This window comes from Quercus robur, chromosome 1 (genome assembly GCF_932294415.1).
Source record: "Quercus robur chromosome 1, dhQueRobu3.1, whole genome shotgun sequence".
NCBI lineage: Eukaryota > Viridiplantae > Streptophyta > Magnoliopsida > Fagales > Fagaceae > Quercus > Quercus robur.
Window position 1 is genome coordinate 23095126 of NC_065534.1, and position 12491 is coordinate 23107616.

Below are 12491 nucleotides of genomic sequence, written 5' to 3' on the forward strand. Positions count from 1 at the left end.
AGAAATTAAGGAGAGGTTGTCATTCCTATGATCACTTTCATAGAAGGAGGAATGACGCTTCCCATGGGTATGGTGACTCGAGACTACCTAATCAATCATAGGTTGTGTCCTCACTAGTGTGTGCCCAACCTATTTAGAGTTTTAGGTAGCGTCGATGCTCTCAATGAGCAGATGGTTTTAAGACTCACCTGGCACGACGTCGTCCATATGTACGAGTGTCATTCATTTGCTAACTCGGGGTATTACCTCAAGTCCAAGTACAACATTGTTAGCTTGTATCGTGTCTTTGCAAGTCCAACAAGGGCATAAAGGACAACTACTTAATTGTCTCTGGGGAATGGCACGTCAGTCTTCATTCCCAACTCGAGAAGGAGAGCTAGGTGGGATACCCTAAGGTTAGGTCCCTTAGCACAGGATTTAGTTCTTTTAGCTTTGCTACTCTTTCCTTTAATATTTCATTTTCCCTTGATGATGGGTTTTATTGGTCTAACCATGATTTGCTCCTCAGCTGTTTTTGCAAATAAAAAGCACGTAACGCCCCACCTCAGTGTGGTCAATGTCACGGACCTCAATAGAGTCCTAAGGTCCGAGGTGTTTGTGAGTGAGGATAGGCAGCTAAGAGCGGTCCATCTCATTCTGGACTTTGAACCAATCTCAGACAACTTCCAGGAAATGGGCCACGCAATCAGGGTAAGCAACCCTAGGCTCTGTAGGATAGATGTCTCTGCACCTGGGTTTCTTGCCCGAGAGGACGTCGTGCCCGTTGAGCTACCTCCCATTCTTGCTCTCCCTGAAGCAGCGATTCCAAAGGAAGAAACTGCTTCCTCACGCTTGTCACTTGAGGAGGAGATAGACCAATTCCAACTCGAGGAAGAGAGAGAGGAGCAGAGGGATCCTGTCATCCACATATCAGACCTAGAGGACGAGTTTAACGGGATCTCAGGTGTTCGCACCCCAGGTCTCGTACTTGCAAAAATAGACGATAGCTCCGAGGAGGAAGAAGAAGATATGTCACTCAATCCGAGGAAGGGCTTGAAGGACATCCTCGTAGGGAGGAATAAAGGGTCATCTTCTAAGGAGGCCCCAAAGTCCCAGCCCCTCTCTTCTCTTCCCCCTCCTCCCCCTCCTGTTATTGGCTTACTCCCCATACCCAATCTAAAGAAGAAAATAAAGGAGTAGGAAGTGGAGAAGGGCCAGGTGGTCCGCCAGGATACCAAGAAGCAGAAAATGGCCCAAGACAAAAGGTGGGCCACCTCAATGGATAGCAAGGAGGATCCGGTGTGGCCGAGGTGCGTCAACAACAATGTACCTGGGCTCTTCAACTGAAGCTGGATGGCACTGCCATCCTATTGAACTCCTCCATTAGGGAGTTTCAAAGAGGGCACTCCTCTTACATAGCTAAGGCCCTAGAGCAACCCCTCCTTTTGCTGAAAGACATGGCTGCTCTAAGGCACATAAGACAGCCATACATTTTCATGTCCCTGAAAAAGGATCTAGCCATGGTAAGTTCACCATCATACCTCTTAATTTAAGTGCTAAGTTGCCCTTCCTATTTGTTTTATTATTACTATTTCATTACACATGTATATTTCTTTAACATGGTATTCTCTTGTTGTTTTTACACAGGCTATCTAGGAAGTTTTTGTAGCCGAGAAGTGGGTCAAGAACGCCCGGAATGATGCCCGGGTTGAGGCCAACCTCTGCGCCGAGGCCAACAAGGCCTTGGACACATCTAAATAGAAAAATAAAGAGCTTACAAGTAGGCTAGTTGCTGAGGAGAAGGCACATTTTAGTGTCAAGGCGGGCTTGAAGAATGCCTAGGACCAGGCCGAGGACCAGCATAAAAGGCTGTACCACACTAAGATAGAATAGGCCACAGCAAAGCAGCAGGTCCTAAAGCTGAGTGCCGACCTATAGAAAGCCAAAGCCGCCGCTCGGATGGCCAAGGAAGCTGCGGAGGCCTCAAAGCAAGCATCCTACGAGCTGGGGGTACAGGAGACTGAGGTCCACCTGGCAGATGAATTGGCTGAGGTCTGCAGGGACTACTATAAGGAAGTGTGGCTGGAGGCCCTCAACCTTGCAGGAGTTCCCACTACCTCAGAGTGGAGGGAGGCTAGGAACGTCTACTACCCTCTTGACATTCGTTAAGTTCCAACCGACCTCTCACTTTCCCCTGCTCTTGCACCACTCTCAATAGAGCAGCCTCTTACCACCGAGGCCTTTCTTCCCCCTCTCAAGGTCTCAAAGAAGCCCAGCCAAGTTGGTGACCAAGGCGAGGGGGTTGAGAAGGCCAAGAACAAGAGCAAGGGAAAGGAAGTCCAGGCTTCGCCAGAGGCCAAGGACGCTGCTATGACCAAGGATACTGCTGAGGCCAAGGACACTGCCAAGCCCAAAGACGCTGCCAAGGCAAAGGATGCTGCCAAGGCTAAGGATGCTGCTGTCAAGACAAAGGAGGCTGAGGACAAATCCAAGGATGCTACCACGGCCAAAGATGCTCCTGCCTTCAAGTCTGGCAATAAAGAAGACCCCTCATCCCAGTTCCAAGGCTTAGCTCTAGGATTTCATGCCTTCTTTCCTTTTTTGTAGTTTTTGTTTCGTATTATTTTTCTTTGTAGTGGCAATTTGTTGTTGTATATAATGTACCTTCCTTTTATTTAATGAAAAGACTTCACTTTTTACTTTATGAATCTTTATTTTTCCCTGTAATATTTATTCTCTAGTTGGTGTAGTTATTATGTTGCCTTTTGATGAGACTTAGGGTTGATGATGTTGCTACCAGTAGTGGATTATTGCTAATTTAGATAAATTAAACACGTATAAATAGTAAGGAAAATGATCACATGTTTGTACTGAGAACTGGGCCCTCAACAGGGAAGGCTAAATCTCATGGAGATGAACAAAACAGTTAGTAGAAAAAGATTTAAGGGACCAGGCATAGTCCTGGTTCTGCTCAATACTTATGCAAATGATCCGAGGAGCCAGATATAACCAGGGATGTGTTTTAACACTTAGTAAAATAGAAAAAGAGTGTTAATTTACCCAAGGCAAATAATCTGAGGAGCCAGTCATAACCAAGGTTTTGTTCAACACTTAGAGGAATAACATAAAGTATTAATTTACCCAAAGTATGTGGTCCGAGGAACCAGACATAGTTAAGGTTCTGTTTAACACTTAGTAAGATGAACCTACAATATAAATTTACCCAAGGCATGTGGTTCGGGGAGCCAGGCATAGCCAATGTTCTGTTTGATACTTAGAAAAGATGACATGAAGTATTAATTTACCCAAAGCATGTGGTCTGAGAGACTAGGCATAGCCAAGATTCTGTTTAACACTTAGAAAGATGTCATTAAGCATTAATTTACCTAAAGCATGTGGTCCAAAAGACTAGGCATAGCTAAGGTTCTGTTTAACACTTAGTAAAATGATTAAAAGATATCAATTTACCCAAGGTATGTGGTTCGAGGAGCCAGGCATAACCAATGTTCTGTTTAATACTTAGGAAAATAATGGGAAGCGTTAATTTACCCAAAGCATGTGGTCTGAAGAGCCAGGCATAGCTAATGTTCTGTTTAACACTTAGATGGATGTCATGAAGTATTAATTTACCCAAAGCATGTGGTCCGAGAAGTCAGGCATAGCTAAGGTTCTGTTTAATACTTAGATAAATAACTTAAAATATCAATTCACCCAAGGTATGTGGTTCGAGGAGTTGGGCATGACAAAGATTCTGTTTGATATTCAAACCAATAGTAGAACGTATGATGCATAATGTAATAAACCAAAATATGATAAAGAAAGCTTTCATTAATAATAATACATTTTCAAGTTGTTTACATTTCAGGGGCGTGGTACAACATTTTCATCTAGATCTTTAAGATAATATGCACCTATTCCAGCCACTGAAGTGATGCGATATGGCCCTTCCCAATTAGGCCTTAACTTTCCCCAGGCTGAGTTCTTGGCAGCACCTAAAACCTTTCTCAACACCAAGTCTCTAGGCCCTAGTGGCCTTGACCTTACATTTGAGTCGTACTCCTACTTGAGCTTGTATTGATAGTATGCTAGTTGAACCATAGCATTTTCTCTTTGCTCTTCAATTAAATCTAAACTCTTCTCCAATAGCCCATCATTGCTACTTGGAGTAAAAGAGCTTGTTCTCAATGTTGGAAATCCTGTCTCTAGAGGAATCACAGCCTCGGCCCCATAAGTCATTGAAAATGGCGTCTTTCCAGTAGACCTATGAGGTGTAGTCCGATATGTCCAAAGGACATGTGGCAACTCTTCTACCCATTTTCTTTTTGCATCATCCAGCCTCTTTTTGAGCCCACTCACTATGACCTTATTGACAGCCTCAGTCTGTCCATTCCCTTGTGGATATGCCGGGGTGGAATATTTATTTGTTATGCCTAGATCACAGCAATACCTCCTGAAGGCTTTGCTATCAAACTGAAGACTGTTGTCCGAGATGAGTGTACGAGGGATTCCAAATCGAGTGATAATATTTTTTCAGATAAATCTCTTTGCATTCATATCCCTAATATTTGCTAATGGTTCAGCTTCAACCCACTTGGTGAAGTAATCCGTGCCGACTAGCAACCATCTCTTATTCCTTGCTGCCTTAGGGAAGGGCCCTACAATATCCAAGCCCCATTGAGTAAAAGGTCAAGGGCTGGACAAAGAGTTAAGGACATCTCCTGATTGGTAAATGTTTGGGGCAAATCTTTAGCATTGGTCACATTTTTTCACATACTCTTGTGCTTCCCTTTACATATTTGGCCACCAATATCCTTGAATGAGGGCCTTGTGAGACAAAGATCTGCCTTCTATGTGGCTTCCACAAATCCCTTCATGTAACTCTTCTAGGAGTAGTTCAACTGCCTTAAGGTGTATGCATAGCAGTTATGGTCCAGAAAAAGAGCACTTATACAACTTTTGGTTCTCGAATAGCCAAAACCGAGGAGCCTTTCTCCGTACCTTGTCAGTCTTGGACTTACCCTCGGGCAAGATGTCTTCCTTAAGGAATAGCACGATAAAGTCCATCCAGCTAGGACCCACCCTAATTTGATGAACATGAACCACGTTTCTCCCTATTTCAGTAGGTTTACACAAGTCTTCCACAAGGATCACCTGAGGTAAACTTTGTGGTAAAGAGGTTGTGAGCGTGGCAAAAGAGTCAGCATGTGTATTTCTACTTCTAGGTATTTATGATAAAGTAAAAGACTTAAAATCCTAACTGTAAGTCTCTAACCTGGTTCAAATATTCCCACATTCTGAGATCTCTGGCTTCCAACTTTCCCCCTACCTAGCCTACAACCAATCTCGAATCTGAAAACATCTCCATTGTTTTTCCTCCCATTCTTTGAACCATAGTCATCCCTACCAATAGAGCCTCATACTCGGCCTCATTATTGGTAGCCGAGAAGCCCAACCTCAAGGATTTTTCTATAATAATCCTCTCAAGGGAAATTATAACTAACCCCACTCCAGATCCTCTTTGATTTGCTGCACCATCAATGTGTACTTTCCAGGGTGACGACTTTTGCAGGGAGACCATGCCAACTGATTTTCCATCCATGTTCTATTTCTCAACTTTTTCTTCAAATAGGGTTTTAGCAAACTCTACCACCAGATCAGCGAGGACCTGACCCTTGACAGAGTGCAAGGCATGTACTTGAGATCAAAAGCTCCTAGGATCGTACCTCACTTGGCAATCCTCCCTGTGTAATCAGCACTCCGAAGTATAGATCTAAGTGGAAGTTGGGTTAAGACAACAACTGTGTGTGATTGGAAGTAGTGGGGGAGTTTATGTGTAGCATGCACCACTGCCAAAATAGCCTTCTCTAGTGGTAGGTAACGAACCTCAGCCTCATGTAGTGACTTGCTCACATAATAAACTGGCCTTTGTATACCGCTATCAACCTATACAAGCACCAAGCTCATCGTATGGGAAGCCATAGCAATGTAAGCAAACAAAACCTCATCCACCTCAGGTTTTGACATAATGGGTGGTCGAGATAGGTATCCCTTCAACTGCTAGAAGGCCAAGACACACTCCTCGGTCCATTCAAATCCCTTCCACTTGTTCAACAACTGGAAGAAAGGCCTACACCTATCTGCTGACTGAGAAATAAATCGGTTTAAAGCAGCAGTCATCCCTGTCAACTTCTGGATCTCTTTAGGATTCCAAGGTGGCTGTAAACTGTTAATTGCTTTAATTTGATCAGGGTTGACTTCAATTCTGCGATGAGTAACCATGTACCCCAAGAACTTCCTTGATTCGACACCAAAAAAGCACTTAGAAGCGTTAAGTTGCAGCTTATGTTTCCTCAAGATCTTAAAGATATTCTCGAGATCGTTAATATGCTCGAATTCCAACTTACTCTTAACCACCATGTCATCTATGTAAATCTCAATATTTTTTCCTAGCTGTGGTTCAAACATCCTGCTCATCATCCTCTGATAAGTAGACCCTGCATTCTTTAGACTAAAGGGCATCACCTTGTAGTGGTAATTCCTAGTAAGGGTGACAAAAGCTATCTTCTCCTAATCACCCAAAGCTAAAGGTATCTAATGGTATCCTTGAAAGGCGTCCAGGAAGCTCATCCGTGGATGACCTATAGTTGCATTCACCAACTGGTCTATTCGAGACATGGGAAAAGGGTCTTTGGGGCAAGCTTTATTCAGATCTGTGAAGTCTATACATACCCGCCATTTCTCATTCCTCTTTTTCACCACCACTGTATTGGCCAACCATTCAGAGTAGAACACTTCCTTAATAGCCCCAGCCTGCTTAAACTTGTTCACCTCCTCCTTGACAGCATTAAAATGCTCTTTAGATAAGCGCCGAGGTGGTTGCTTCTTAGGGAGGACAGCTGGGTTGACATTCAGATGATGACAAATGAAGTCTAAATCCACCCCAGGAGCTTCATATGCATTCCATGCAAACACGTCAATATTCCTCCTTAGAAATGCTAATAGCTCTTCCTTTTCCCAAGGAGGCAGTTGAGCTCCGACCTGAAAAAATTTCTCGGAATCACCATCTATAACAATTTCCTCCAACCTCTCACACTTTGCCTCTTCCGACACCACTTCTGTAGATAGGACTAGAATCCTTAATTGCTATGAGCCCCCCTCAGCAGAGGTCAAGGACTCAGCTTCAGGCTGATGCCTAATAGTAGCTACCAGGCACTGCCTAGTCATAGATTGACTCCCAACAAGCTCTTCAATTTGGTCCCCCGACGGATATTTCACCTTCAATTGTAGAGTTGAAGAAATGGCCCCTAAGGCATAAAGCCAGGGTCTTGCCATAATGGCCGTGTAGGGAGAATAAACATCCACCACAATGAAGTCCACCTCTATTACTTCTGAACCTGCTTACACAGGCAATCTAATTTGACCCCTTGGAATGACAACGTTCCCATCAAAACTTACCAAAGGTGAATCATAGGCTGTCAAATCCTCGAGTTTCAAATTCAGCCCTTTGTACAAGTCAGGGTACATAATCTCTACACCATTGCCCTGGTCTACTAACACCCTCTTCACATCGTACCCCCTATCTAGTGCGTAACTACCAAAGCATCATCATGTGGCTGTATGGTTCCAATCTTGTCCTCATCCGAAAAACTCAATGCTAGTCGAACCTTCACTTTAGCCCTCTTCGGCTTAGAATTAGGGTCCTCGACGAGTGGCCGAACCATAGATATCACCCTGGAGGGATGAGAACTAGTTCTCCCAAGAGCAGCAAAGATGACATTAATTGTGCCCAAAGGGGGCCTTAAAGAAGCACTCCCCTGAGCCCTTAACCTTGCTTGATCTCCTTGCCTACTGGGCTGATACAAAAACTGTTGTAACCTTCCATCTCTGACCAATTGCTCCAGATGATTCCATAGAGTTCTACAGTCCTCGGTGGTATGCCTTTGTTCCTGGTGGTACTAGCAATGAAGACTTTGGTTGAGCCTCATGGGATCTCCTCCCATCTTGTTTGGCCATTTGAAGTATAGCTCATTCTTGATCTTCTCCAAGATTTGATGTACTGGCTCTCAGAATATCGTGTTAACCACTTGAGGAGCCGTAGACCTAGATTGCCTAGCAAAATCCCTTCGATGCCTATTATTATTATATCTATCTAACCTGAAATCCCTCATGTCCTAAGGGAGAACCTTAGCCTTTCCCTTCTCTTGCTGCTGGTCTTCCTCGACTTGCTTGTATTCATCAATACGATCCATAAGCCGACACATACTCCTTACCGGCTTCTTAGTCAAGGACTTTCTCAAATCATGCTCAGCAGGCAGGCCGACCTTGAAAGTCCTTATAGCCATATCATCAAAGTCCCCATCGATCTCAATGAACATCTTTCAGTATCTGTCCTAATACATTTTCAGGGTCTCCCCTTCTTGGATGGACATGGACAACAGGGAAACTAAGGGCTGAGGAACCCTACTACGCATAATAAAATGAGATCCAAACGCCTGGGTGAGCTCCTTAAAAGAATCAATAGAACCTACATCTAGGCCATCAAACCACCTCATCGCCATAGGCCCCAAGCTAGATGGGAATACCTTCCAAGTCAGGGCCTCATTCTTGGAATGCACTGCCATCCTCTGATTGAAATGGCTTACATGCTCCACAGGTTTGACCATTGTACATGGTAAACGTGGGGTGAGTGAACCACTAAGGAAGTCTCCCTCTCTCAATTCTGCGCGTGAAAGGTGATCTGGAAATTTGGTTGAGCGCTCTGCTCATCGCATCATTTCCCAAGCCTTTGGAAGATGAGTTCTTGTTTCTACGCTCATGATGGTAGTCTTCATCATACGAGAAAGACTCACTAGGAGAAGTCCTTGATCTAGGTCTATAACTACCATCCTCCTCATCGTTAGAAGAAAAGTCAAAATTAGAGGGAGTTTGCCTTTGCCGTTCGTGGTGCAACTTCCTCTCCAAATGATCAATCTCCAGTTGCATGGCTTTGGTATTCTCCTCATTAGAAAGGTGGCTCCCGCTTCAAGACTAGCTCCTGCTAGTATGGGTGGTATGCACACTAATCTCTCGGTCCCTTCTGCACTTAAGATTAACAAAATGATCTTGACGTTAAGACCCCATAAATTCCTCCAGATTCGGACCTGAACCTACCATAATTGGACGTTGAAATCACTACAGCACCAGAATTTCCCACAGACAGTGCCAATTGCAAGGACACAATTTGCCTCCCAAGCCCAAAGGATTGATGAACTTAGCCCCAAAAGGCCCAATATAATGAATTTGTAAAGAGTGAGTTGGAAAACTGGGCTTTAATGAGTTAGACAACAAGCAAAGTGGATCCAGATGATAAGAGAATGAAGATAGACTAGTTTAATCTAAAGAGAATCGTTCTCAGCCTAATCTGAGGAGATCAGTTCTTATAGATTTCTTCTCAAGTTTGATTACAAGTTCAACTCTTGATTGCTACAGTATTTTCCTCTTAATTTCTCGATCTCTTCTTCATAGAGGGTCTCTTACATTATATAGCTCCCTTTGAATGATCTTGGCCCTCTACCTGTTGATTGTTTAGGCCACTACTTGAATGTTTGTCCCATCAGACACCCTCACAGGCCCTCTATGAGTTGGGGCAATCAAGGTAGCACTGTTCAGGGGTCTTCTCCACATAAATGCGACCAAAGAGTTAGCTGCAGAGCATTTAATGCAGTGGTAGCAGCTTTCCCTTAGATATTTCTCAGCTCCCATCTGTCCTGTACATTCATAATGCATATCTTTATCAATAGAATTTCCCAAAATGTTGCTCTAGATGACAGGACACTCTTTTTGACCTCTACTTCGCTTAGCTAAGGAGATATTCCTCCTCAGCTTACCTCCTCCAGCATTCTCACTCGTAGCTCGCTCATGGAATCCTGAGTCGTACATATTCATTACTGTTTATCTGTCCTCGGTCCGCAAAGTGTCCTCGAACAAGGCCCAACATATGTTCTTGGGCCCCTTATCCCTACAAGTATAAACCATTATGAGCAACTGTATTTCATTTTCATAAAAAATTATACTAACAAATAAAACCAAAGCAAGAAATTAATTTAAATACATAAAGACATTAAAATCAGTTTATCCAACATTGCTAAAAGTAAATATTGAAGCCTCTTGCTTTCATGTTGTACTTCTATTATCATCTAGACCTCTTTAGAAGTCAAATCTTGCCATGAGGCAAGCTTGTCTATTTGTGACCTTACTAATTTATGGTGTATTATGTATGTTCTATGCAACCATCTTTTGTAATGCAATGTTTTCTCTATTTGATGCTTCCATCTCCATTTCTTCCTACTTCCCAGTTAGGATAGTTGTTTTTCAACTACCTTTGTATTTGCAACTTTCATAATATGGTGACAATTTAACACATCAAATTATTCATATTTAGGGACTCGAGTCATGTAATCTAATTTTTCATTTTCCCAACTTTGTTCTTTAATATGGTTGATTGCTATTTGATTTTGATTAGTGGAGCAATTAATATGCATCTATATGGAGTATGGACCCAATAATTATATATCATACTATTTTTTTTTCTCACTCAAATGCTTTGTTATAGAGCCATAAACAATTGAATTTTTTTTTTTTTTTTAAATATTGGGATAAACATCCAAAGTGCCATGAATAGTGACATGCTAAATCCTAGGAGAAGATAAAAGTTTTTTTTTTTTTTTCAAAAATGGCCATGTCAGTTTTGGTTTAAAAGTGGAATAAAGTACCCTGAATGCCTCTATGCCATGTAAATTTTCCACTTTCTTTGGTGTTAGAGTTATTTTCTTGTTTAAGTAGAAACTACTTTTTTGTTTTTTTTTTTTTCTTAGGTCAAGGGGGCAAAGCATTTAAGGGTTTCTATATACTAGTACTCATGATCATCCTTGCCAATGCCAACCTTATCCTCTCTTCATTATAGTTTGCAACCACTAGCACATTGAACCACTTTCCCCTTCCTTTTTAGCTTGGAAAGACAAAGTTTTTTACTTATCATCATGGGAAAAATGCCACTTCTTACACACCTCTATGTGGTGCAACATGCCCGAAGTGCCATTTATCCTACCATGTCAATTATATTGATTTTTACAATACTTGCATTCAAACTTTGGCTTCTTAGGATCACCACCAAACAACTTAATGAAGTGCTACCATACTATAGATGGGTCCCTACCACCTTCTTTAGGTGGCACTGGGGGAAGTGATGCACCAATTCCAATAGGTGTTGCAGGTTCAAGTTGGTTAGGAAGAGGGGGGTCCCCAGGTACACCAAATCCAGGTGGAGCATTGACATCCATCTAATAAAAAAAATTTCCAACTAACAAAAAAACAAAGTTTCCACAACAATGTCAAATAAAATTTTTCTATTAAATACAATGTCAAATAACTCACTCTCAATCAATGAATGTCACAACCAGATCAAATAATAGCAATAAATTCTTTACCGTTTACAATGAATTTAAAAGATCACTTCAAAAGGCAATGCACAGACTGAAAGTTATTTTGTTGATCTTAGAAGTGAAATGCTTATGGATAGATGCAAACAATGGGATAAAATAATATAGAATAAAATGCTCCTTGCCCAAATACCTCAACTTGAAAACAATTGATATAAAAGCAATAAAGCAAAAAATTGATACATATGCCCACAAACAGATTGATATATAAACAATTGATAATTTGATATATAAGCAAGAAATAAATATGCCCAAAAACAGATATATAAACAATTGATATATAAATAGATTGATATATAAGCAATTAGCCCAGAAATAGATTGATATATATCACTATAGGAAAAGCAATTATAATGATATTCTTACAAGACTCTTGTACAACACTAAAATTAGACCTTTGAACTTCTTCCACAAACTCCTCTTTCACATGAACTAAAGCCTCACAATTTAAGGAACCTCCTTAAAGTAAGTGGAAGAATGGGAAATAACGTAAATTGAAAAATGCATATTTTGGGAATTTTATCTCAAGCGAAATTTAGTCGCTCAAGTGAAATGATCACACAAGCGAGTTTTACAAATGAATTGAAGGAAAACTATCCTTTTAAATTCTAGAAGTTCACTCCAGCACAGATCAAAGAGGTATCACTTTATAAACATAACTTGACAAAAGGAATAATTTGATACGAAACTTATAGTTGAAGGACTAAATGACAAAAAATGTAACTAAAAATTCACTAAATTTAGAAAGGATTTTACTAATGTATGCTATTATCTAGGACACACATTAGTAATTTACTTTAGAAAACTTTTACAAGAAAATGGAAAAATTACTAGTTTTTTTTATAGTTTTTTAAATTTTTCATAAAAAGTTTCATAAAATGAATGATTAATAAGATCATACATTAACCAGACTCTTTTAGAAAGTGTAATTTTTTTTTAGAAGTGCTATGTCTACAACATTTTCACACCAAATTTTAGATGACAAGTTGTTAAGGTTTTTAATTTAAATCTACTACTAAAATTACTTTCTTAACA

The 12491-nt window shown here is 41.2% G+C and overlaps 1 protein-coding gene across 1 annotated transcript; it reads right to left on the reverse strand.

Moving 5' to 3' along the window:
• Nucleotides 1–6036: 6036 nt before the first annotated feature.
• On the reverse strand, nt 6037–8354 carry LOC126689007 (uncharacterized). The gene is made up of 4 exons (XM_050384006.1): nt 8163–8354; nt 7575–7832; nt 6709–7122; nt 6037–6546 (listed from the first exon to the last, which is right to left on the reverse strand). Exons 1-4 carry the CDS (start codon nt 8352–8354, stop codon nt 6037–6039), a joined length of 1374 nt encoding a protein of 457 aa, XP_050239963.1.
• Between the last annotated feature and the right edge of the window lie 4137 nt (nt 8355–12491).